We start from the raw sequence: 27,154 nt of genomic DNA, 5'->3' as shown, positions 1-27,154 counted from the left end.
CTTGTCAGTGATCATCTTTTCTTCCTCTAGACACTGCAAAACCTCATAATATAAGTGCATCTGCACTTCATGGAAAAGCTGTATATGCTCATGGATATTTTTTCCAGACTGCTGATCCTACAGTCCTTTCACTGGTAAGGAATGCTTATGTGCTTCTCTCACACTTTTCTCCAAGTATTACAGCTGTTATTTTGGACTTCAGTGCCATAAATGAATGTATCAGCCCACAAGACAGACCAGAGTTATGAAACAACAGCTGTGAAAACAATGCAATTAAGGACACAGTTTCAGAAGCACTCTGTTACAAGCTGTTTATTAGAACTTCACTTTGACAATAAATAAGGTATTTCCCAAGCAATCAAAATGTAATTATTTAGAAAGTTGAACGACTGAAGTTTTCACAATGCTTTTTTTTTCTATATACACGATTTACTGTATTTTAAACACCAGTTCATCCAGAGCTGTACAACAGTAGGATGTCCATTTCTTAAATTTACACAGCAGGAGACTACCAAGACTACCTTTAATCTGGAAGCTGTGTGTGTAAAAATAATCCAAAACCATATCAGCTTCAGGTTGGATAGTTCAACTGTTACGAATGAATCTCTCTGTTCATTAAACTAGCTGCTGAATTCAAATTTGGATGTATGGCTTACCCAGAAGAAATAGTGCCTTTTAGATTTATGGTTTTAAAGAACTAGTAAGCCGCTCAATTCCAACAGTACAACGTAACCATCTGTAGTTTACTGTGCTACTACACACCCTGTTCTGCCCTCAACACAAATGGCACAGAACAAACTTCTGTACAGGATGATCAGTTTCAATGTTGTAAGTCTCTAATAGTAAGTACAAACTTTGCACTTCAACTTACTGTTAGTTATGAAAATGTCTTTCTGTTTTGGTCAAACAAATTAGCATTTCTTCTCTTAAATACTCAAGACATTTAATATGCCTTAATATACTTCTAAGAGTTTGACATTCAAAGTTAACTTCAAAAGAATGTTTCTGTTAAATAAAGCACCAAGTTTTCCCCATGTGTTTATTCCTTAAAGAAAGTCTATGAAAGACTAGGTTTTTAAAACATTAGTTCTGCTAAGAGTTGTAATTTAAAAATAAAATGTAAATCTTATGGTTTGATCAAAGCCATGTTTCCAAAGTGAGCTTTACATATTCTGTGCAACATCCCATTTTCTTTAAGTGCAGAGGTACAGGTCTCAAAGTTATGCAGCTGCAATCGAGTTATCATCTGCTTGACGACCCTGAGGCTTTAAGAAAATAAAGACAGAGAATTAAAAACAAACAAAACAAAAACCGCAGAAGACCAAAGCTGTTCTGAAACTGACTTTGCAATACATTGTGTTGATCAATATAGATCCAGCACACAAGTGCAGCATTAAGCCTATCCTTACTTCTCGTGGTTCCCACCAGTAGCATAAACACAGAGGACTTCCAACTGAAGCTTCAGTTTGGCCCTGTGAGTACTCAGTAGAGGCCCCAGCTCCTTAACTGCCCTGGTAAAGGTCAAGAGCATCTCCATCCACATTTGGACAGCTTAGCACAAAGCCTGGCTGATGAGAGTTCCGAGTATTACTGCAGTATGAAAAGCTGGTAATTATCAATGCATAAAACAGGAAGGAGACTGACAGTTTCTTGGAAGAATTTTAAGCAGAATCACTAGAAATGGGAGAGAGTGAGGAGGAAGTTTTAAAGAAAAGGCATCCTTACAATAAGGTTTTATGACGTTCTGACAACTCCAAAGCAAAAGCAAAGAATTCTGAAGCCTGAGAGATTCCACAGGAGTGTTGAGAACCCACGCTTTTGAGGAAAAAGCCTTTGTATTGACTTAGGAGAACATCTTGACAACCAATCTAGAAGAGCTACTGATTGACAGCATATGCAAAAAGTAAATTCTGCCTATCTATCTCTTTTGGCTAAAAGAAAATTGAAAGAACGCCAGGCTTGTTTCCTGGAAACGGGATTACAGATGTCTGAACAAGTCCACCTCAAGTCATACAAACAAACTCTTCAGGCTCCTAGCTTGCTAAGAGTCTGACTAAAAAGTGAATACAATATTCTAGAGACAGCAGCAGTGGAACAAGGCGGCATTGTTTTGGGCAACTGGATTTCAATGATTCTTAAAAAGCCAAAAGCAGCCTGTTGTCTTCAGAGTCGTACGACTTAGGAAGAAAAAATCTAGACTGAGTGATTCACTGAGAGGATGTGTTTTTAGAAGTTATTTAAGGGAGGTGTGGGCTGCTACAGTGTTTCTGAACCTTATCACACAAGTTGTTCAAACACTTCTCTTTTCCAGAAGTGCTACAAATTACGGTATTAAAGTATTTCATTACATTTAGCTTACTCCACTGTACTCAAAATACAGACAACTCTAAACTCATTTTACAGAGTAAGACATGGAATAAGAGGGACAGGCTAAGCACATTCAGCTAGTTCATCTAATTGTAGCCAAATACCTGCTGCATGTAAACATATTTCTTCAGAATTTTAGTTGATGACACCAGTGCAGAACCCAAGACTTTTCAAACCAAATAACCATTACATGCCGGCCATTTCAGTCTGCTTAGAAACACTCAGCTTTGAGCAGAGCTGGGGTGGTAGTCCCCAAAAACCGAGCAGCCCCGCAGGGAGCCTTTAAGCACAAGGCATTTCTCACAGTCTTACCTTTACAAAAATGTGCGTTGGTATGAATCGTCTGAGCAACTGATTAGTGAAGTTTGGGAACCGCAGCAAGTTCACATGAAGAGATGGTAACTGCTGATATCCAGCCATCAGAGGATAGAAGTTGTATAACATTTCCTGCTGTGTGCCAGGAAGGATTTTTAATCGGATCTTAAAAAAGAAAAGAAAAAAAAGCCACAGACATAGATGAGTTCTGTGACCAAAAGCAGTCCTCTGTTTACTTTCTATTTATACAACATTTCCTTTCTGACCTTGGAAAGAACGCAACTACTTTTCTATTCTAACTAAACTATTACTCCCATACTGAAACACCATGTTAGCCATAAACAACATGACAAATAGCTTCTAGCCAGGCTTCCATTTAGCCCTTCTTTAAATGGAGTCTGCATCCATGCCTTCTTCCAGACAGAACTTCCCAAGGTTTAAACATCTATAAAACAATAAGTTTGTTCTCTCTGCACATCATTGTAAGTCTAATCAATGTATTCTTCACTACCAGATAAGCCAGCAGGATCAGTAGACGTGACAATTTTGTACCTGTTTAAGGCCAGAGAACATGAAGGCATCACTGGGTTCCACTGACACCTCCACATCCTGGACTAAGTTGGTCTTATTTTGCAGGTGATATCTGACAGGTAGGGATTCTCGGACTCGACCAAATGATGGCAGATCTTTGGAAAGAAAGAAAGTAATCTCAAATACAAAAGTATTTTTTGTGTGTGGAACTTTAAAATGAAAATCTATCACAAAAAACAGTGAAAAGTTTGAATAAAAAACCCCCACACAACTAGGCATCTAAAACATTTCTGACAAGATTTTTCAGAAAAAGATTAAAGAACAGAACACAACCTCATTACAACTTTTCAATAACACTTCTTCAACATCTAGTTACAAAACCCCCAACTGCTAACACTGTCCAGGAATGCTAACTAGGAAGTCACTTTGGTTGCTGCTGGGTATTTTCAGCTTACCAAAGCCTTATCAGATACTGTCACAAAGCTCCTTCAAACTATAACAGGAAAAGATGGTGGAAGAATCTCAGTACAAATAAAACCAAACTGAGGAAAGCATAGGAATTCTGTGAGTTCAGTAAGCATTCCACTCCCCCTCTGCTCTTGTGCGGGTGAAGCGGTAGAAGAGAAACAGTTCACCTGCCCACAAGCAGCTCCAATTCTTCAGGCTGTTTCTTTCCTGGGATGCAGCCAGGGTGGGGGTGGATGGAACAATTCTTGCCACAGGCACCTAGAAAACCCTACCGGGAAGGTGGCATCGGCAGAGGTAACTCTGGCCTCTGTGCTGCCATGTAACACAGGGCGATCCACTGACAGCTTTTAAGAGAATGCATTCATGTAACCACCTTCCAGCTCTTCCCTTGAATTGAACGGGGGGAAAGAGGGGCAAGGCTTGAGGCAGTCTAAGCAACGATACAGCTTCTTTCACTAGCTCCCAAATATCCAGCACCAGTTTTCTGTCTTTTGGTACAGTAAATGCAAGCTCTGGATGCTGTAAAACTTTGGCAGTCCTAAAAATTCTAATTGGGACATACATGTTGCCAATATTACCTGCATTAACATGGAGGGGAATGCTCTCTACAATCACGTGTGGTAGAGTGATGACTGTACTAACAACAGGTACACTTTCCACAGGTGAACTTCTGCAGGAAAAAGTCATACACAGACCATGTTTAAAAGTTATACAACATAAAGTATCAAGCAAGTAAACCGAAAGAACATCACTTCTATGTGACTAAACTAAAATTGTAGCAATTTCAGTGGTGGAAAGAAAAAACACAAATCCTTACATTGGATTGTTTGAAGTGAGCAAAAAAGTGCCATAGCATAGAGATAAAATAGCAGAAGGCAAGTAAGAAAACTAAACAGCTCTAAAACTAAATAAAAGCCAACTAGAAGAAAGATATACCTCAACATTTATCTTTGAAAACTGAGTGAATACATAAACACACAATCCAGGGTGAGAAAACAGTTTTCGCATTTAAAAAAGTTTGTTAGTTTCTACTACTGCAAAACTATTCCTTTGATCTAGCTTCTCAAGGGAAGTATTTCATGACTGGAAAAAAACAGGCAGCAGAAGATGACAAAACTTCTTTTAAGATCTTAAGTCACTTACAAAACTGAAAGCTTCATGGAATGTTAAAATCATAACCACATAATATTTATCTCTTAAGTGAAATACATATTTAAATCAAAAGTCTAACAAGCTAAGCAGTAATTAGTAAGGTCCAAAGTCCTGACAGTGCTTGCTACGGGAAGATCCAAAACCAAAAAAGAAAAAAACCAAACCAAAACACACCCCACCAAAAAACCACCCCTCCAACTCACCATCATCCCTAAAGCCAAACCAACTTATTTCCTCTCCCCATACAGCCCAAGAGATGCTTACCTCTTCCAGGAAATGATATAGCACCCAGTTGCCACTCCACTAGTATTAGTAACTGGAGGACATCGAAGGCAAAAGCACTCACTGGCACTCTCACCTGTCTGTAAAACAACTATCAGCAAGATTTTGTTTAAAATTCAAGCATAATCATTAATGCAGAAGCCACCAAGTCTAAAAATCCAATATGACACAAACACAAGTGTTGAGCCAGAAAGGCCTCTGAAGTGCTTTGCAAAGTATACCTACATAATATATAAATTTAATAAAGATTGCAAAGTATGCGAATACATGAAAGGGTGACAAATATGACAGTTTACTTTCTGAATGGCATTATAAGGTCCTTTGTGTACACAGAGAACAAGTCATTGCAAATTCAGTGTACATACACAAAAAAGCGCAAAATAACGCTAACTCAAATTCTACACTTCTCCCACAGCAAATTCCAAGACACCAGCATAAGATAATTTTCATTTTAAAAATGAGAGACAACATGGACATTTCTCCTCTCCCACCCAAACAGATGAGAGGGAACACAAGAAAAATCTACTGGCTTTGAGTTTTCACTCTTTTTCTTTTTTTTTCCTCCACTTGAATGAACTAAGGGAAAAAAAGAGTACCTTTTCATTTAGAGAGTGATTTTTAAGAAAAGAACTAAGAAAATAGATGTTTTAGTCATTCAAAATTAATCATTAATCTTTATGAAGTCTTACAAGGAAAAAAAAAGTCATCCAAAAGGTAAACAGATGAATAGCTGGTATCTGGAGGGGGTTCATACCTCCTGCCAGTTAGTTCTTTAGGAGCATCAACCAGAAGCCATGAAGCACAAGGGACCAGAGCTGAAGATGAAATCTCAGTTTGAAAAATAAAGGACCTAGGAAACAATTGCTTTTTGCCAGGTAACCCTTGAATTTACAGATGAACTAGAGTCTTGTGAGTCCTTGATTACATGGGTGGACAGGTGCTCCACAATCAGGCAGCCACCCAGACTGCCTCATTTTATTCCAAGTTTTGATATAATACACACGTTTTCACATCTCTGACTCAGCAAATGCAAAAACAATGTTTCTTGGAAGATTTTGGATCAGCTCTACTGCCAAGTACTCCATTTATTTGGCTTTAAAGCTAACATACTACACTCTTAAAGGTTGAGATCTGCAAGATGATATTACTTAAATGTAAAAAAAGTTAAGTATGTTAGTACCAAAAAAAAAAAAAAATGCTTACTTCTAACTATTCTTTATAGCCTGCACTGTCTAGCTTCAGATTTTTTCAGTTTCATGACTGCAATCATGGATCACTTTAGCCTTTGGATGCTGCCTCTATCACATGGTAAAGCGTTTGCATTCCAGAAAGTATACTTAGCCCATAAACACTGGAAATATTGAGTATCTTTCCATATGGATATCTAACAATTTGCATATCAGAAGTACTTTCAGGTGCTTTCCCTTATGTCTGCTATATTTAGACTTTTGGTCACCATCTATCATTCAAGTCTATTTACTTGAACTAGTGAAGCAGAACTACATTTTGAAGCCTACTGCTGCCTAAGTTGTGTTCTGGCAAGCAACTATAAATGGAAGAAAGCTGCTTAGTACTAGAGTTCGATAAGCATATGCTGTTTAAAATGTCCCCCTTTCTTACTCCCAACTTATGCAAAAAATATCCTCTTGATAGAAAGCATAATCTAAGAAAACTTACCATTCTCCACATAGGATTCCAGTTGATCTACTGGGGTCATGGAAGCTGACAGCTGTAGCTGGCTGGTTACAATAGTGAGAGGCCAAGGAGAAGCACTCAGGATGTCTGTCATCAGTAAAAATGGTATATCTGCAAATACTCTGTCCAAGTGCTCCAACTGTCAAGACAGACACAAACTCTGGCTATTTCTAACTGAACAGGGTGCAACTACTGAAAGTGGCACGATTCCAAAATAACAACTTTTCAAACACATACCTTTGTGGAGACAAATTTGACAGCAACATCAAAAGGAAATACTGTTTCTATGGTTACAGTTTCATCCTGCATAGGTAATGAAAGGGGTGGGAAGAGGAAGGGGGGAAAAAGAAAAAGTTATATTCAGTTTCAGACCTGGCTATTGATGACAAAGGTTACTAATGTAAAGTTACATTTAATCATCATTTTAACCAAGTCCTCCCCCAGGGCAGAATGTATCTTTAAGATATTTAAGAATAAATATAGAAAACTTTTCTTCTGATTATACTTATGAAACTGCTCAACCTAAATTGGGCTACCATACTGCTGATTTAGCATTTTTTCTATCTACTAGAAAGGCTTCTAAGAGACTTGGAATTACAGCATTTAAATTGAGAATATTCTTGCATTTCATGAATGTATCTCCAGCACTTGGTGCATCTTTACCCGGTGACACTTGCAGAGGATTTCTTTCCCCTCAACGATAGCGTTGATTAAGTAAGAAACGTAAACCAGGAACATTCTTATACCGACTGTTCCACAACGAATGTATATTGGTTTTTCCAGCTGCAAAATAAAGGAGACAGGATGAGCCAAGCTATACCTAAATTACATTAATTAGGCCTAGAGCTGTCCAAAACTTGTTAATCATCTTACTTGGTCCAAGAAGGCAATAGTAGAATGGGTATTATTTTGACCATAAAGAATCTCCTATAATGCATGACCTTAATCACACAGTGAATTATTTTAATCAAAGTAGCACAGCTCCAGCTGCTTCACTACTGATTCTTGTACTGTTAAGTAAAAGATGAGCAAAGAACCATTACTGTATAATATATGATTTACCCAACTTCTGAGTTACTAGTCACAATTTCAGTTTGGTGCAACACCTGCATATTTGATCCTCTACCATGCTGATCACAGTTGCTGACTACTATTATCTACTGTGCATTAGGCAGTGCATTTAATGAACAGTTGAGATTAGCCTCCTTACTTTCTTATCTACCAGCTGTATCATCAATCCCAGAACATACCTCAATCCCAAATTTAGTCCAAAAGGGGATCTAGCTAAAGCAATACTAAACTACAAGTAAACAATAGGCACAATATGCTGTATGTCATTTATCGGTTCACATATCTGAAAAGAAACATAGGTCCTTGTGTGAGAGTCTTTTATTAGTTGATCCTTATTTTCTTAAGTGTGATATCAAGAGGTTTTAAGCCTCACCTTTTCCCCTGGTTGCAAGTCTCCTACAGGGATATCAGGAAGCAGTGCAGGAAAGGAGTCATCACATGTATCTGTTCCATGAAGCGTCACCTGAGTTTTCTGAGTCAGGTTGGCATCTTGCCCTAGGATTAAAAACAGTCTTCATATCCACGCAGGCTTACGTCACTAAAGCATAAGAGCAATAACTAAAAATAAGAAGATATTCATCTCAAAAAGAAACACATGAGGAATTAACATTATTCATTTGGTTGAATGAATCTTTCAAAAGCACCACAGAGCATAGATTTGATAACACCTTAAGTTTTTTTTTTTTAAGTTGGAAGGTTCACATCCGGCAAGGTTTTTGTTTCATCCATTTAGGCCAGAAAAAAAAAACAACCTCAAAAATCAGAAATCATATCTACATGTTCCCTACAATATACAAAACACAACACTATTACGTGATCCAAGTTTTTCTTAGTACTCTATATAAGGTAAAAAGGAAGTTCCACTGTTCTGTGATTCTTGTTTTCAAGAGATGAATGATTAATGATTTTGCATCTTTTAAAAACTGTTCTTCCAAACCTGCGTTGGAAAAATGTAAAAACAAATATATAGATGTTAAATGGCACCATTCTCCAGTCAGAAATTGACTAGAATAACGGCATTACTAAAATCATGTTGGATAATTTTCAAAGCAAAGCATCTTGCCAAAGAGTTGCAACTGTGGAAAATATATCACCTTCCCTGTAAATGAAATGTCAAATTTCAATTGTTCTTTTAATGCAATCAGGAAGCCCACACTGACCTTGCATTATCGCATGTCAAGAGTCAAGATCAAGCAGGGGAAAAAAAATAAAATAAAATCAAGACTGACTATTAAGCACTGCCTTAGGAGCCAAGCCCAAACCTCCAATTAAATAAGTTTAAAGAACGCTCCACCGACTTTAATGAACCATACAACTGGGAATGTGGTTTTATTTCAGAGTACACAGCACATATTGCATTTCACATACTAGTGGCTTAAAAATATTTTTGCCTTTTAGGATAATTGCTACAAATAGGCTTACCGAGTATGACATTTGGACTTCACATATTGAAAACTGTCAGCAATAACTACATACAGCTAACCAGAACTTAAACATATAATATTTGCATTTTTTCCTTTTCATTTGAAAGAATACCATCTCAGTTCACCACCACCTCCAAATGTCAAGTGGTTTAAAAACCAAACCACATTGTCCAGGGTGGGGAAAAAAAGCAGGGATGGGTGTGGGAGAAAACCCACAAAGACTATACTTAGGAAAAAAATTTATCTAGCATTGTCTAATGCTTTCATCTCAGCAAGAAAAAGATCTCTCTCTTGGGAAATGAAAAATTTAGTTATGAGCAAATTAAATAAAAGGTTAGAAAGGAATACAAAAGCCTGCATGTTTTCTTTCAAACTTGTAAAGATTTATCTTTTGAACACACCCACATAAACGCCATTGACAAGCAGTGGTTAAGGTAACCATAACTGAATGAGTCTGTTAGCTCTTGTTCTTACCACTGTATCTCATCATTCCCAACCTTCACTTTGGTTTGGCTCTTAATTACAGCAGGAGAGCCATTTACTGTATTTCTCTGTATTGCATCAAAAACAAGGAGTCAATTAGGAGACTGCTGGATTAAAAGAAAACAACCCCAAATACCTGGCTTTAATCCTGCTGTAAGCTTAACATCTTTGGCCACTGTCTCCTCATGTGACTGGACTGTCACAATCAAACAATACATTTCATTAGTCAGGGCAGGAGGTTCATGACGGAGCTGAACAGAAATGTTTGGCACTCTAGAAATAATCCTTTAAGAAAAAAAACCTCAGTTATTGTACGTTTTTTAAATAACACGTTTTTAAGACTAGCTTAAAGGAGATTAAAACAGCCTATTCTGACAACTGGTGGCCTATTCAAGTAGGAGATGTGAGACTCTTGAAAAGCAACATGATGTGAACAATTCTATGAAAACAGTTTGGAACCCCAGTAATAAGCATTAATGGTTCAGATGTTCTGAAAGAAGAAAGCATCCCCACCAAGAGCAATCAGATTTAATTATTGTGAATACATCTAAATTAGTATTAGCCTATTTATTAATAATTATTTTCCAATGCAGTTGCTTAGGGATTCTTTGTGTGATGGCTTTTGTAAGAGAAAGAATAACACCTCCTAGTTTGCACAAAATATGGGAAAAGTCTGCCTAGCAAAGTTAGGTGAAGGGGAGAACTAAAGCATACTTGGTATGCTCAGAGATCAGTGCAAGCTTTTTCTGCACTTCTAGCTATCTGGAGCTTCAAAAGTCCTTAAGAATTAAGATAGTACCTATCTTATCCCCAGTTAAGACAAGACATTAAAAAGCTCATATTAAAGAAATCCCAACAAGTCTTTCTTCTTCTTTTAGGCAGAGCGATCGGGACTTCGCAGGAGACTCACAATGATACGTTATATGTATTTTCAAGTTTTTACTCACATAGTGCTTGCCTGAATAGTCAAACTGTCCCAGTGCACTTCATTGTCTGGAAGCCTAGGTCTTCGCTTGAAGGAACGTGCTGCCTGCAATGCTTCTTGAGATGAAGCAGCATCTCCACCTCCTCCACGCCAGTTCAGAATCACACATCTGCCAGATTCACTTCCCAGGATCAAATCCACAGAGGTGATCTGACAGACACAAGTTTAAACATGTAGTGATAATTGTTCTCAGATCACCTACTGTAAGAATATAGTTTTCCAATACATACAAGCACAATAAAGATGTGTATCACCAAAAAGCTTCTGGCAGCTTTGCAGCCTGAAGACACCTCACCACTCCAGGATTTCATTTAATGAAGCAGTGGTGGGAAAAGTATCTGTCCTCATGTGTGTGCGGTGGAGTATTTTGTAGTTTCCTACCCTCCCACAGTGCTATACCACCCCCTCTTTTTTTAATATGTATTGCACATATAAGAAAACAAAAACAAACTTGAAGCAATACTTAAGTTTCTGTGATTTTTTTTTTTGCTTTGGCATTGTCAATAAAATTTTACTCCCTTTCAAACATTTGGAACTGCAGTGACATTACTAACTGGTGCCAGACTAGAGTTCTGTAGTTTTGAGTTCTTTGTAAGCAACAGTAATAAAGGTGTAAAAAAAAATTAAAATATTGTCAAACCTCAATCTTCTTTCCTACATCTTCAGTTTTTGCAACAAATTTGAAAGTGAACTTTCTCGTTTTGCCAGGGACTAAGCACATTGTTCCTTGCGATGACTGTTCTAGGATATCACTTTTTTGATAGGCTTCTTCTACCACACAGTATTGGTTGTAATCCTACAACAGAGGAGTGGGGAAAAAAAATTGATAAATCCAGACTTCATACATCTTCAGAGATTAACAGTAGCACAGCAAGCGTTAAGGCTCTGTGTTACTGATTCAAACTACAGGGTTCTTGCTACTTTTTACACTATTGAAGTTAGATTTAGCAAGTAATTACGACAATTCATTAACACAAGATATCCATTATATTAGTGTAACTTCAGGCAAGAACATCAAGAGAAATAAGACATTAAACTGATCCTTCTGAAACCCTGGAGACCTTCATAGAAAGGCAGAGATAATGACAGATGAACTAATCAAGCCATATTTGGGAGTTTTATCACAGTATCAATATACTTGTCAAAAGTGATAGATAATGCAAAAAAGAAAAACCACTTTTCCAACTTCAGTATTAACATAAGTTTTGGGAAAGAACTTTTAAATTTTTTATGTTTAAAAACGCTAACAGATATTATTCTATTCTTATGATAGGCTTCTATCACTAGGTCAGCGATAGATAGAACATAGTTACCTGATTATTGAAACTGATGCAGAGCTTAGAAAACCTGATAGGATGAGGACAATCAGCTCTCAAGTACACATCAAACTGCACAGGAACATCAACGTGAAAACTAGGAGCAAGAAATTTTGCTTTGCACTGCACTGGAATTAAAAGAAAAACGGGAAAAAAAAAGTACTAAGTGTTAAACACATCAAAATACAACATTAAACTCCAGAAGCACACTCTTGAAATAACTGTGGTAAGAATTGTTCTGTGTATATTCTTAAAACTTTGGTTTGTATGTAAGCGGGACATATTTGCCTACTAACACCTGTCACAGAAAGCTACTTTTCAGCATTTGGCTGAAACCTTTGCAGAGGAGAAGAGAGGCAGATGTCCAGCAGAAAAAAAATGAATCCTGTACACGTAGATGTACTACTTTTGTAGTTAATGCTCACTCATGCTGCCTTTCTATGGGAGGATTACTTTGCCCACATTCTGCCCTCTTTCCTCAGAATCCTACTTCAAAGCACACTGGAGTGGCAGAAGCCTTTCAAAAAGCAAGGGATTCTTCTTTAGTAATCCATATCAGGGATAGAGATCACTGCCTTTTCTCATGACTTATCTTACTGATATAGAAGAACAGAGCAGTGCTGAAACAAGAGTTTCAGTGTTGCTGGCTTTAATGCACACTTTGTATTTTTTCCTAATTAGTTATTTTCAAGATATAACTACATCAAAATTTATAATCAAGTGTAAATTTGCTTTCTTACTTACCAAATGGTATAAAATCTTGGACTTCTATCGTAAAAATATTACTGCCTGCCAAGGAAACACGGTCAGCCCACAATTTTTGTGATGCTTTCACAGCAGCAGCATTGCAATCAGGTTCAGGATCAGGGCTTTCATTCTGCATTCAGATAGAAGATTACAAATAACCATAAAAGAAGGTTACTAAACACTGACCATTCAAGATTATTTAAAAGGGTAATAGGAGTTTTGCCACTTACCATTAGAACTTTTATCAGATTTTTTTCTATTCGAGATTTCTGATCTTCTTTAAGAGTAGATGCTAGCAAACAGAACAAAAACAAAGATTACAAGACAGAAGCAAGTCCTCTTACTTTTTTTTTTTTTTTTTGCCTTAAAAATAAATCTTTCCTTTAGATTGCATCTTTAAAAAAGAACCCAAAACCAACCACATGACATTCTGGGGGAAAAAATATTTCTAACATCCATCTACCAGTAACGAAGGACTCATTCAGTTTTTAGAACTTCCCCCATTTCAAGTGTTTCCTCTTACTTCCACTGGAACCAAGTAAAGTATTTTTTGGTTAGACAAGCATTTCATAATTTATTGGCGGAAAACTCCACAAGATTAATGCGTATACCTTCTTGTTATTTGTGTTTAAAAAAAGGAAGAAATGGTAGAAGAGTGTGGAACATGCAGAGAGGGAAGCTCAGATAATATTAGAAACAACGACCAGAGAAGGTGACAGGAAGAAAAAAGGACTAATTAAAATAAGCACTCTTCTCTTAGAAAGGTGGGTTTGTCTCATTGGCTATTCTTTAATACAAATCAGAGAAGCCTGGCCAGCTAACAGAAGATGCAAACCCATTTTTACCACACCTACCCTAATAGTGGCATTCATTAGCCATTTAGGGCACAAAAGGATTATTTCTGCAGTGTCAAGTCACAGACATTACACAAAGCAGAGTGCTTGCGTTATTACTGTGCAGCCACCCTATGTCACATTTGTTCCCTAAAACACACCACGTGTATTTCATCAGCAGAGCTCTAGTAAAAAGTCTGAGAAGCACATTTGGGATTTTTAAAGTCCAGAAAAATGGTGCTAGCTTTGTTACTTGCCAGAAAAAGTGTTCTTCCCCCACACCAAAGCTCTGAAAGTTTCTCTTACATTATTCGAACAGTCTCAAGTGAAGCTCTGTGCCTCAGATATCCTGACAGAGTCTATCTGAATGCAATGAATTTTATAATAAAAGAGCAAGAAAATTCAACTTCCAGCATACGAGAGAAGGTTGTAAAAATTCAGCACAGGTATACAGTTACTTTGTAGTCAAGTCATTTGAAGTACTGTAAGCACTGTATCTGACAATGATTTGTCAGACTTCCAAATACATGTACTTTTCTGTATGGGTTGAGTATATTTCTTAAGGGATACCTCTGCCCAGTAGCTCTAGAGAGTACGTTATATAATCTTTTAGCTGGGCCATCAGATATGAACATTTGAGAGCTGTCGTCAATATGGAAGTGAGAAGAGTCCACCATCCTTCACTGCGATATTCACACATGACATAATCCAAGAGCCTGCAACACAGTAAAATTGAGAGAAAAAAAGTTATACGCAGCAATATTTTTTAGAAGCTTACATTTATTTGGCACCATTAAACAAAACTCATCTTCACTAATACAAATGCTAGGTTAAAGTCAAGCCTACTGTTTACACACGGCAATGATTTACTGAAAACAGCATGATTGTAAAGAAACAATTTATTCCATGAATTTTCTGTTTCAGCCTAGAGCAATTTTCACCAGAGAACAACAGGAAAATTCACCTGTTTTCACATAAAGAACTAGCAAAAAAGCAACTGGACAGAAGAGTCTCAGTCCAGCATCACATTAAAAATATTCTTTACTATTGAGTATGCAGTAAGTTTTAAGAAAAACAAACCAAAATGCCACAGTAAAGTCCCTTTTTAAACTAAAGAATTTAAATGTTCCTTAAGCTGACCTATTTCTTGTCCCTCCTACCTCCTATCCCCTGCTCCCTTCAAGGGTTTCAAAGATCTACAAACAATACATGTATTTGTCAGACAAAACTACACACCTTAATATGGTTTTAATACTGAGCAATAGTTGCTATTACTAGCAAAGCAGAAGTGATTTTTTTAAACTCTGTTCAACTGTTCAAGACAAAAATTTCTGCCTACTACAGAAAAATCTGCCTAAACATAAATAAGAAATGCTTGTTCATATAAAAATTAGGCTTGATACAAATTGATCTGTTTATCCTAGCCTATCTTCTCCTTCACATAGCTTCTAGTCAGCTAGTAACAACAGTAAACACATCTCTCCTACCTCAAACATACTCCGTTTACAACATGTGATCTTTGAAACCTAATTAGTGAAAACACTGCAGGACTCCTACTTAACATGACCTTGACTCCGTTTCACCTTAAAAAGACAAAGTTAAGAAACTAGGCATAAGACACATCCTTCAGAAAAGAGGGTAGCTGTACCTCAGCACCTCAGCATTAAGCTTTCCTCTCTGTAGTCATTAATAGCAGAAAACTACACCAAGAAAATTAATTCCTTATGATAATTCCCTGGTATATAAACCAAACTAAAATTCAGCTACACTTCCATATTTTTTGAATTTTGTAATTAAATGTAACTATATTCGCACTGCAGTAGCAAGCAAGTTTCAGAAATCACTTCTGGGAGAAAGACAGACACAGAGTGAGCCAGAAATAAATAATATTTGCCCAATAAGGCAAGTCCCCACAACAGCTTACAGCACAGTCTTTCTACTCTATAAGTGACTCATCATATCTGTACTGCTTTCTTTAACATAAGTGGAGTTTGTGGACTCCAAAGCTTGTGCTTCAATCAAATCCAGGTACAAGGAGCATATTGGAGATAAGCTTCCAACATTGTTCTATAGCAGTAAGACATGGGGGCTTAGTGAAAAGAATAGTACGTGAAAGAAGCAATCATAGATGGTACTCACTTCAAAGCTTTGGCATAATCTTTAGCATAGTAATATTCTTCTCCCATCTGAACCACTGATAAAAAAAATAAAAGTGTTCTGGATCAATACTGAAAGTCTTTGCAAAATTAATTTAATTTTAAAAATGCATCTGATTATTTATACTCACTCAAATGACTTTTCATTCTTGGACATTTATATTTCTTGAACTGCGCGACAGCATTACTCAACAAAGTGATTATTAGCTCCTAGCAGATAAAACCATTACTGATATCATTATATATGCAAACACTAGGACAATGTTAGAAAAGAGTTGGTTTTGGTTTGGTGGGGGTTTTTTTGTTTTTTGTTTGGGTTGGTTTTTTTTTTTTTTTTAGAATACAGCTTACCGAGTGAAGGACATTTTTCTCTTTCAACTGTAGGGATAAGATCCCCATCTTCTCCTTTTCAGGATCAGAAAGATCAAAGCCTGCATAAGACAATGAAAAATCCATGAAACCAGAATTTTGTCCAGACCCAAAGGGAATTACTTATGTGGTGAGCTATATGCAATGCAAGCTCTAACTCAAGCACACTCAGACTCTTAAACATTCTTTTGCCTAGGAGATGGATATATCGCTTTAAGAACTCATCCATCCTCCGTGTTCCAGAAGGGAAATTCTTGAAAAAGTGTCTTTCATTTAAAAGTTGTTATCTGAAGCTACCCAAAAATAACAAACTACAGGAAGACAACCTAGTCTTTAGACTGCATCTATTAACATTTAAGCACATATGTTAAGCTTGAATCCTTACTTGAGATCAGATAAGAAAAAGGGCTACAAATTTGTCTTATGTTTCTCCAGCAGTAGAGAACACCAACATATAAAGAACTGTATGGTTTAAAAGACTATAAACCCTTGCTGGAACCAAAAATCCTTAATATATTAACAGGTAAAGTTTCTCTTCATCTTAAACTGTTTAACTTTGGCAGTAAATTCTAACTGATTTTAAAACTAACACTTGAAGATAAAAAGAGGTTAGACAGTACTGTATTTACAGTAAATGAAGTAGTCTTTAAAAAGAGGGCAATGATAAAGTGGCTAAGCCTAAAGGATATGCAGAGAATAAAGATAGGAGACCAAATGGAAAGGGAGAAAGGGAAGTAAAACCACAGTCAACAATGAAGATCTCAGAACTGCATGTGTATTTACAGATAGCTCACAGCTGTACATTCAAAGTCCGAATTTCTGAGAAAACATCTTCCTTAAGAAAGGAATTTGTGGTTTTCCTAGATTAAAATCTCGTCATTGCACCCTCTCAATCCATTTTGAAATCCAAAAAGCTTTTTCAGAAAAAAAGTGTCAACTGTAGATGGGAACTCATGACAACATACAGTATGGATGGCAGGATGAATTTATAACAAATCGCATTCAGGGACATCATTACTTTTGCTGTATCCAGTTTTCCAACCTCTCTTCCCAGGAGCGCATTTCACTGCAGTCAGGCATTTCTGCAGCACACTGATTAGAGGTAGCTTAGGCAGTGACAGAAACAAAGTGGCAGCAGAGCTTCAGCATGGCCTACGCATCTTTGCTGAAGACCTGATCTTGCATGAACCTAAGGTTCCTTTTCCTATTTGTTACAGAGATTAAACACACTTCCTGTGCTTCCAACTGACACCTGTTGAAGTCACATCACCAACCAACAAGAGAGAGGGGTCCCAGCCCTGCATCTGCCTCAGTGGAAAAGGGATTACATGCTGATGCCCACTAAGTCAGCTGGCAGCATCAGCAGCTAAAAGTTTGTCCAAACTCCACAGATACAAGACACAGAAACGTACTTAATATTCCCTGCCGCCATGGTCTTTGCCCATAGAAGTCAAGCACTCCGGTTTGAGTTTCCAGGGGATCCGGATTTGGATATATCACAGAGGACTGTAATTCAGCAAATACAGTAATAAAAAAAAAAAAAGAGTTCATGTTTCATTTTAAAGCATTAAAAGTGATTTGATGCTGCAATACACATGCACATAAAAAGAAATTTGCTTTAAATCACATAGCCTTTCCAGCCACCTGTATAAAAACAGTACTTCAGGAAACCCAAACATTTAAATACTTCTCGTTCAGTCTGACATCCTACTTCATTTACCTTCATTCATCTTAAGTACTGTTAAAGAACAATTGGGTAATCCTTTCTCAAACTAGTTCCTAACAAGATAATCCAAGAACAACAAATAAACAGCACCAATAGGAACAAAGACATTTTTAAATAATCATGACATATCAGCTGGAGAGTAGCTACATATAATTAGCATGTATGTTTAATTGACTGCAGAGATCAGTTTTCCATGCAACCCTTTGTGCCAGGCAAGTGTCAAAAAAACCCCAAACCAACAACACACTCTCCCACACTAAAACTAATGCTCCTGTTCCTCTGCTTCCTCTAAGTGACCAGATACAGTGCACGTATAGAAAAATATACTAGAAAAACATTAAGTTTTTGAGTATCCAGAGATGCAGAAAGTATACTATTTTTTAGAATTATTTTAAAAATGTGTCAGAATTACTTGTAATAAAATAAACACTAACAAATTTATTCTGGAGGAACTTTTCCAATACATAAGTACTTGCAACATCAGTAAGCATCACAAGAATACATATCCTTTCCTTGCTTTCATTTACATATATTGCAGATTATTCCACTACTATTTGAGACTAAAACATTAGCTAATTTACTATCTGGTTATTTGCAAAGCATTTTCTCCCCTCCCAACTTACATCATGGTTACAAAGCATACTTGCTAGTTGTTTCCGTTCCTGTGCATAGTAGGCTGCCTGCTGGTAATAGAAACCTGGATTCTGAGTTTGAATTGCTGTCAATCCCAGCTTAATCGCTTCATCAAACAGGTCACCAAAAGCCTGAAACCTATTAAAAAAATTCATAACCAAGATTATGTACAGAACAGCAATTTGAACTGAAATGTACACTTAAGACAGATGATAGTTCTCTGAATTTTTGCATCTAAGTTCTATAGCTGCATTTGTGTCATACCCTGGTCATTCCCAGAGAAAAGTGGTCAATAAGCAATGCAAAATAGAATAACAGCATACAGTTTTTATGATCTAGCATATCTCAGAATTCATATCTTGCCTAGACAAGTATAACAGTGAACTTCACAAGGTTATATAAGAACTAAACCAGAAACATTACTAAGCAAAAACATACTGTTTAGACATCCAGGCAGCATGCTCAAAAGCCAATTCTGCACTGCCAATTTTTTTCTTGCACAAGTCAATATGTTTCCTGAACTGAGCAATTGCATCCAGTGGAGTGTTATGCTGAAAACAGAGGCGACAGATCTAGAAGAAATCAAAATAAGAGGAAAAAAAAAAACTGTGTTAGGTTGCTAAGGATTAGCTTTAAAAAAAAAAACCAACCCAAAAATGCCACTCACAAAACCACCCATACTTACTTGGCATATTTCTGAAGAGCTCAAATAGCATAGAAAACAGAGGGAGAAAAACAGATATAAACCATAACATACTACACCTGAAACCATGTGGTCTTCTATTTCCACTAATGTTATTTTTCCTCCCCTTCTCCCTCAAGTCAATGGAAGAGTGCGTAACTCACAGCCTAATTCAAGACAGAACTGCAGAGCCACTAGGAAGATCATTATCTTTGAAGTCTGCAGTCTGCAAATGGAATTTGATGGAGTCCAACTCCAGGATTGTTTAAATGGTGGGATAGTTTTGTTTTATGTAAAAGCCCCAAAATACCACAGAAGTACAGTCTGATTCTTAGAGTTACTTTCCTCCTCCTAACAAGCACTAGCTGAACTATACTGGTTTAAGCTTTGCAAGAAGAGAAAAGACATTCAAGGAACAAGCAACCCTTGTTTTCATTCCCCCTGCACAGAGTGCGAGTTAAAGAGAGCCTAGTCTTCAGATGACTGCATCTCAAATGAACTCCAGTCCTTCAAGATACTCCCAAACTTCAGCTAAGCATCTTTTTATGTGGAATTCAGAAGTCTTTGCAAGTCTGAGTGTAATTGGTATTTCACTGATAGCTGTTTCTAAACCATTTCCTTAAGAGCAATACAAAATGGGATTTTTAAACCTTTACACATTAAAGATGCGTCCACTTTTTTTTTTTTTTTAAGTAAAGGTTGTCGAAGATTAGAAGTACACTTGTTACCTTGTAGTTTATAAATCCTGCCATGGTCTTGATTTCCAGCATGTTTGTTTCATGAGCCCTCAATTCATGCACAAGATTGTAGGCAGTTCTGTAATTTCTAAGCAGGAATACTTAAATTAGAGTTAAATCATACAAGATAATATAATTTAAGAACAGGATTTCTGACAGCAGAAAACAGCCTTCCAATCAGAGTGTTCTTCCCAGTAAAGAACTCACCCCTTACATGCAAAATTATTTAAACATTTGGGAAAATATTTATCATAGTCTATGGCTTAGCAGTAATTTAGGGAAGAGAAGGTGGCGGAAGATTACATGAGTCTTACTTGAGAGCATTCTGCGTATCCTGTTTCAGCTCACTGAAGAATGCTATTTTGAACTGGTGTCTAACAAATAAAAGCTGCAAAACACAACCAGTGTACATCATTCACAAACATCTGAACATACCTGTTACCTACAAAGCAGATACAGGTGATGATTTCAGAGGTTTACATAATGTAGCAGTTGACTTGAAAAACTGACTATGCAACTGTTTCCTAATAGTGCTCTTTGCCACAGTGATGCAGCACTGATCTTTCAACAGATTTAATCTATTCCAAGCCTTTTACCCTGGAATGGGGGAGAGGCTTTACAACACCCCAAAAATCTCTACAACAGCAATGTCGACTGTTCATTTGTAGCTCACCGCATGAATCCCAGTTTCCAAGAGTGAAGCTGGCAATTGCAACAGAACATTGTGTGTCTGAGCAGATATTCAACAGTTTGAAAAGCAAAAGCTACATCAAGGGCAAGTTTAACTTCTGAGCTTCTAAGGGAAGCACTTCCCCCAACTTGTTAAGATACTACATTTAAATAGGTTAACCCATATAGATTTTTTTTTAAATCACAGAACTTCAATTTTGGACTGTGGCTCTTCCTCTAAGGAAGATGTGAGGAAGACAAATGAATGTAAGAACAAAAACAAATAAAAGGTTAAGTTGCAGAAAATAAAACCTGATTTACATTCTGTACTGAGAGAAGGTATCTCAACTTGGAAGTGGGGGGGGGGGGCAATAAAAACATTTTAGCAACAAACAACTCTTATTTTCTTGTTTTAACATCCACTGTAACTTGCACAGCATTTCAAAAAAAGGATAACATTACCTGATGAGTGGTTTTGTTCAAGAACTCCTTATGAGATTTAACTCTTCGTATTTCTGTATAATAGTAAGTTTGTGCATGCTCATAGAAAGCATTTTCCAACCTGCAACAAAGTTGCTCGTAAGTTTCATTAAGTTTTTCCCCACATACAAAGAATCTGCAGATCTTCAGAATAAATTACTTTCAACTATGCTTATTTTAATGTTGGCAAAAGAAGCTTGACATATTACTAAACTCTTCTTTAAGTTACCACAGAGAGTAAGAGTTTGCAGACAGAAATTCTTCACAAAAACCCTTACACGGGGGTAGCACAAAGTAGAACAAGTAGATTCAAGAGCCTTATGGATTGATTTCTCACACAACAATCTAGTATTTAAAGTACGAAAGTCTCAGAATAAGCTGTTAGGGTTTTGCAAGGCAACAGAAATTAAAGAGATGCCTCAGTCAAAACAAGCAAGTTTTGCAGAGGCTCCTGGGATAAGTCTGAACAGGTGTCATAGTTTAACCCTAGCTGGTAACTCAGCACCACAGAGCCGCTGGCTCACTCCTCCCCCCTCCAAGGGGATGGGGAGGACAATGGAAAAAAACACTCATGGGTTGAGATAAAGACAGTTTCATAGGATAACAAAGGACGAGAATAATAATACTACTACTACTAACATATAAAACAAGTGATGCACAAATGGAATTGCTCACCACGTCCGGAAGAAAAAAAGAAACCAAAAACCCGATGCCCAGTCTGTTTCCAAGCAGCAACCTGCCTCCCAGCTAGCTTCCCCCAAGTCATATCCAGAGCATGACACTATATGGTAGGGAATATCCCTTTGGCCAGCCTGTGCCAGCTGTCCTGGCTGTGGTCTCCCAGCTTCTTGTACACCTGGCAGGGCATGAGAAGCTGAAAAGTCCTTGACTTAACGTAAGCACTACAACTACTTAGCAACAACTGAAAACATCAGTGTGTTATCAACATTATTCTCATCCTAAATGCAACACACAGCACTATACCAGCTACTAGAAAGAAAATTTACTCTTTCCCAACCAAAACCAAGACAATAGGTCACAATCTTATTTGCTGGACTGTGGGGGGAGGAGTGAGAAGGAAAAAATAGCAGTAAATAAAATTATGAGGGCACAGACTAGGTTTCATCGTTGTGTCCAAACATCAACGGCTACCTGTGTTGCTGGGGTAACAGTTGAACTTGTGCTTGCAAGACAAATAGCCCAATGGAAAGTCAAAGGGGAAGAGAAAGACAACAAGGCCCAGAACACTGAATATAGTATGAGGCTGAAGAGGATCTAAAAAGCATATGCTATACGATCAAATTATAAGGAGTAAAATCAACTAGAACAAGACCAGAATTGAAGAGAGAAATACATTCAATAGCACTGATGCACGCACCAACTCTGTGACTTAGCCAAAAAGACATCACTGCATACTTTGACTAAGGCAGATCAAAATTCGTGTTCTGCTCGTCACACAGAGAGGACGGTGATGAAAACAACAGGACTGACCAATGCAGAGCAATTGTTAACTATGAGTTCAGTCACAAAAGGAAGACGAGATAAATTAAGTCAATCTATCATACTTATTTTAGCAGTATATTGCAGCTGTATAAGAAAAGACAAGCCAGTCCAAGGGGTAAAAAAATAAATATTCTCTTTTACTACTATGAAATTTCAATTTAAAATGTCAAAACAAAAAGATTAATATCAGGAATTCTGACATGATTATATGCTCAAACACCTTTTTTTTTTTTTTTAAATGTGCATTAAGAGCTATTAATCCCTAATGATATAGCCTTATCTTCACAAACTTGGAGACAGTTGCAAATCACACATCAAAATGCAACTATATGCAGCTTGCAAAGGCTTATGCTAGTTAACATGCAGTAAACATGCCCTCCTTAGCACTGAGCAAAATATGAAAAACTAAAAGGAATGGTTACTTTATTTTGATCAATTCTAGTAGGTGTTTATGAGCAGCACGGATACAATAATATTGATTTATTTTGAGAACTTTACTGTTTATATATAAACACGAGGGTGAGAGAAGGAAGAATTAGTCTCTCAGACGATGACCCCTCCTTTTCCAGAGGATGTCTGCAAAAATGAAAACTAATTTTAATAAACCATGATCTGCTATAGTTTGAGCCCTTCTCTTTAGGTCTACACGAGACTGTCTTCCTTTCCCTGTTCCGTTTTTAAAAGGCTTTCATAATTTATTTGAAGCTGTACTCCCTGTAAATATTAAAACAAAAAGCATGAGAAATGTAAAAAATGACAGACATAATACTTGCAACCAGATAAATGCCACTTAGCATAAATAGATACCTATACAGCAAGGGAAAAAAAAGCAAAGACCTGCTAATACAGAGTTACACCTAACAAAACATTTCTAGGGAAAATGATTTTGAACTAGCAGGGCCAAAGCCCCTATAGAGGCAGAAAAGCCCACTTTGCCTCTACCCAACTTGAGGTAGAGAAAATATTGGGATATCTAATAATGTTTCTTCAAAAGCAATATTTCTGACAGTCATTACTCAGCCTCACAGAGAAAGGGGAGCTGTGTGGAATTCATCAGGTTGCAAAATAACCTGAAGAATTCCAGCAAACAGATAAAACATTCACTGCTGGTCTAAAAGAAGCGTGCCACATAGCAGACATCCCAACCTATCAACTCTCTCAACATCCCTGTAAACAAACAGAGCAAAACAGTGCTTTACAGTCACTTACCTTATAATATAACCAACAAGATGATCGGTGTGTGGAAGTACAAAGAGGGATTTTCCAGAAAGGTCACAAGCATTACACAAAGCCGCTGCCCTCTCTGATGCAATAACATCTTCCCCTAGTGAAGTCAAGGAAAGCACAAGTAAGCAGTATGCAGCGCTGCAGTGTTAAACTACCTGTAAAAGCTTGGTGAGTACAAGGTATGGAAAAATCTAATACAGATAAAACTAAGATCACATTCTTTCTTCCTTCTTTCAGAGTTCTACATGCTTCATCCAGTAGAACACATTGCAGAAACTTTCTAGCTACTACTTTCTAGCAGGTTGTTGCTAGCTAAGCTACAAGTATGAGATAAGTTTTTAATCTCTCTCACAGAATTAAATATCATGTGTCTTGAGAAATACAATAGCATCCAGAAAAGACAAACATATATAGCAGGTATAGAAAAAACAAAACAAAAAAACCCCAGCTTGCCAGACACTAGAAAGTACACAGCTACAGCTGAAGCAGCAGTTCCACAGAAACAGAAGGTTAAAACACACCACATTTCACAGCTCTGCTTGACTCCAAAATGTTATTGCTTAAAATCAAGTCAAACTACAAGGCTTCTGTAGGTACCAAATATCCTTCTTCTAAGTTCTCATTGCTTTTACAGCTTTTCTTGAGCTGAAGCAAGGTTTAAAATGCAGCTTGCTTACAAGGAGGCATGTCACATGTATTACACTAGCAAACCATTTTTGCTACTGTGTATCAAAAGATGGACTTGGACTTAAGAGAAAGAAGTTAAGGATAAAAGTATCAGATGTTTAGGGTCAACTTCCCTGAGCACTCTTTCCATTTGTACACCTTCCTGAAGCCACAATGTATTCAAAGTATGTAGATGACATAGTATTAAGAATTGCAGATAATGTGACAAACAATAGTCAGCCATCAGGCCTTCTGAAAAATGAGATCACAACTGTATACAGAGATTTAGTACCTGGAGGCAACGGTGTTTTTTTCTGAATCAAAACCACTGCGACTTTTGTGTTTCTTCCCTGCAAACTTTGCCTAAAACAAAAACACCACAGCATAGTGTCAAGGTTTCACTTCTTATTTGTGAGTAATCAGAAAAAAAATGAAGAAAAAAAAAGAAAAAATATTTCAGTCTAGATGGAAGCATTGAAAGACTGCCATATAAGAAATAAAACCAAACACAACAACATGCTGCATCATCCACAGAATGCTGTGTTCTCTTCTTGGTTCAGATGGGACAGAATAATTGTGCTGAATTTAGCAAGCAAAATTTCAGGGGCTATTTTTACTTAAATAGCTTTTAAAAATAAACCATTTTAAAAAAAAAAAGTTTCTTTACTGGCAGTTGTACTCCCAAAAGTAAAGTCCAAGTTCCCCTTAATTTGTGTCTAAGAAAAAAATAATATATTCATATATCTTAGAATGCAAAAAGGATTCTGCAATTCACATTTACCATTAGCTTGTAGTACATTATGAACCAAGTGAAAAAACTCTACCTGACAATTTCAACTCGAGTAGCACATTCCGACTGTTTTTCTTTCCATTGCGGTTCATCCCAGTCTAGTTCATAGAACACCACAACAAGTGCTGGAACCAAATTCAGGTGTTTGTTCATCCAACCAGTCTTCAGGATTCCTTTTGGAATATACCATTCATAGGACGTCCTCTGAAAACATTGAGGTTATTAAAGCAAGTCACCAAATCAATTTACAGGCCTCTTAGCATAGCACGAGAAGGGGAATTGCCTCTATATTCTTGTTACTTGTGGATACGTTTATTATGTTTCCTTTAACATTCTTTCCCTCAAGCCTTTGTTTCCTATCAAGTAAGACATACACCTCATTTGCTGGCATTAGGGCCTGATACCTGAGATATCAGCAACATAGGACAGCAGAGTCCAGGTAGACTGGAGAAAGGTCAAGTTCAGAAGCATATTTCATACACCTTCATGAAAAATTAGGTTTATATTAAAAGGGAGAGAGGACGTCTTCAGGGGTGCTCAAACAGAGCCTGGAGAAATCTGTTAGCATTCTTGTTCCTTGCCAGCATCACAGAATTATATAGTTTTCCAAGCGTTAAATGTATTGGCATTGCTTCTTAACTGTCATTGCAAAGCAGAAAGTCAAGCAGAGATATTCTTTCTGCTGCATTCCACTGAATTAAAGGCTTTACTCTTTTTCAGAATACACCAGTTTCTAATATCTAGTTTCTTCGGTTAAACTTTGGGTTTCATTAAAGCTCAAATTTTACAAACATGCTTTAATATTGAGTAAATTAACAGCAAGTACTTCAAAAAATAAATCATATTGGCTTTTTCTGCTTCTGGCTTATGAGCTAGGGCACCCTGGTTTCCTGTGCATCCACAGCACTGTGTCACAACGCCCTTGGCTTCCCCTTAGCCCTAACAGTTTTTTCCTCAGGCTTCAAGTTCTCACACTTCCCCTCCAACAGCGAGGGAAGGGACAGCAGAAGTCCAGCTGAGCGTTAAGCAGAACGAGTGCTGCTCAGCTGCCTGTAACCCCGGCCGATCAGACCGGCCCCTTGCTAGGGCCCGTGCCCTCAGGGAGCCACCAACCCCCGCATCCTTCCCCCCCGGCCTGCCGCTGACTTTTGCTGCACGGGCCGAGGCTTGAATCCCGTGAGGGGCCGGGCCCGCCAAGACGGGGAGCAGAAGGGGCACACGCCGCTCCCTACCTTCGTCCTGCACTTGGGGTACTCGTGGTCGCCGGGGAGCACTTTGAAGGAGATGGGGACGCGGTCGGCTCTCCGGTTGGCGCAGAAGGCGTCCCACACGGCCCGGTGCACGGCGTTGTACACCACGTCCAAGCCGGTGAGGGTGACAAACGCCATGGGCCGGCAGCACAGCTCCACCGGGAAGTCCCACTGCGTCGGGGTCATCCTGCTGCCGTGCAGGCGGCCTGCGAGGCGGCAGGAGGGCGGCTCTCAGCGCGGCGCTTTTGCGGCCCAGGCCGGCCGCTCCTCCCCGGCCCGGCCCGCCCCCAGCTGCGGGAGCTCCTCGCTGCCCCGCCGGGCGCTGACACGGCGTCGGGCCCGTCTCCCCCCAGGACGCCGCTCACCACCGCGGGCTGGAGCTCGGCGCCGGGCAACGCCAGCCGGGAGCAACCGCGGGTCACGGGAAGCGTCGGCAGGCGGGGCGAAGGAGGGCCACCGCCTCAGGAAGCCAGAGCCGGTCATCGGAAGGGCAGCAGAAACGACCAATCGGCGCCTCCGCTCTACCGCTAGGCCAGTCAGAGAGAGCCCGCGCGGTTGCGTCACTAGCGAAGGAGCCAGTTAGCTAAAGAAGGAAGC

At 38.2% G+C, this 27,154-nt stretch overlaps 1 protein-coding gene across 1 annotated transcript; it reads right to left on the bottom strand.

Annotated features, from left to right (window-relative positions):
* Window positions 1-290: 290 nt before the first annotated feature.
* On the bottom strand, window positions 291-27,041 carry TRAPPC11 (trafficking protein particle complex subunit 11). Its single transcript, XM_075751943.1, has 29 exons — window positions 26,540-27,041; window positions 25,342-25,511; window positions 24,810-24,880; window positions 23,834-23,948; window positions 21,104-21,203; window positions 20,287-20,360; window positions 19,964-20,060; window positions 18,992-19,125; window positions 18,544-18,691; window positions 17,607-17,700; window positions 16,177-16,256; window positions 15,957-16,035; window positions 15,809-15,863; window positions 14,240-14,385; window positions 13,067-13,128; window positions 12,834-12,966; window positions 12,087-12,217; window positions 11,414-11,569; window positions 10,736-10,923; window positions 9,925-10,073; window positions 8,255-8,376; window positions 7,474-7,593; window positions 7,048-7,113; window positions 6,793-6,949; window positions 5,098-5,206; window positions 4,260-4,351; window positions 3,235-3,368; window positions 2,680-2,847; window positions 291-1,265 (listed from the first exon to the last, which is right to left on the bottom strand). The coding sequence occupies exons 1-29, from the start codon at window positions 26,741-26,743 to the stop codon at window positions 1,221-1,223; spliced, it is 3,399 nt and encodes a 1,132-aa protein (XP_075608058.1). The 5' UTR covers window positions 26,744-27,041; the 3' UTR covers window positions 291-1,220.
* Between the last annotated feature and the right edge of the window lie 113 nt (window positions 27,042-27,154).

The sequence above is a fragment of the Balearica regulorum genome, chromosome 4 (genome assembly GCF_011004875.1).
Source record: "Balearica regulorum gibbericeps isolate bBalReg1 chromosome 4, bBalReg1.pri, whole genome shotgun sequence".
NCBI classification, from domain to species: domain Eukaryota; kingdom Metazoa; phylum Chordata; class Aves; order Gruiformes; family Gruidae; genus Balearica; species Balearica regulorum.
This window is presented reverse-complemented; position numbering and strand designations above follow the sequence as displayed.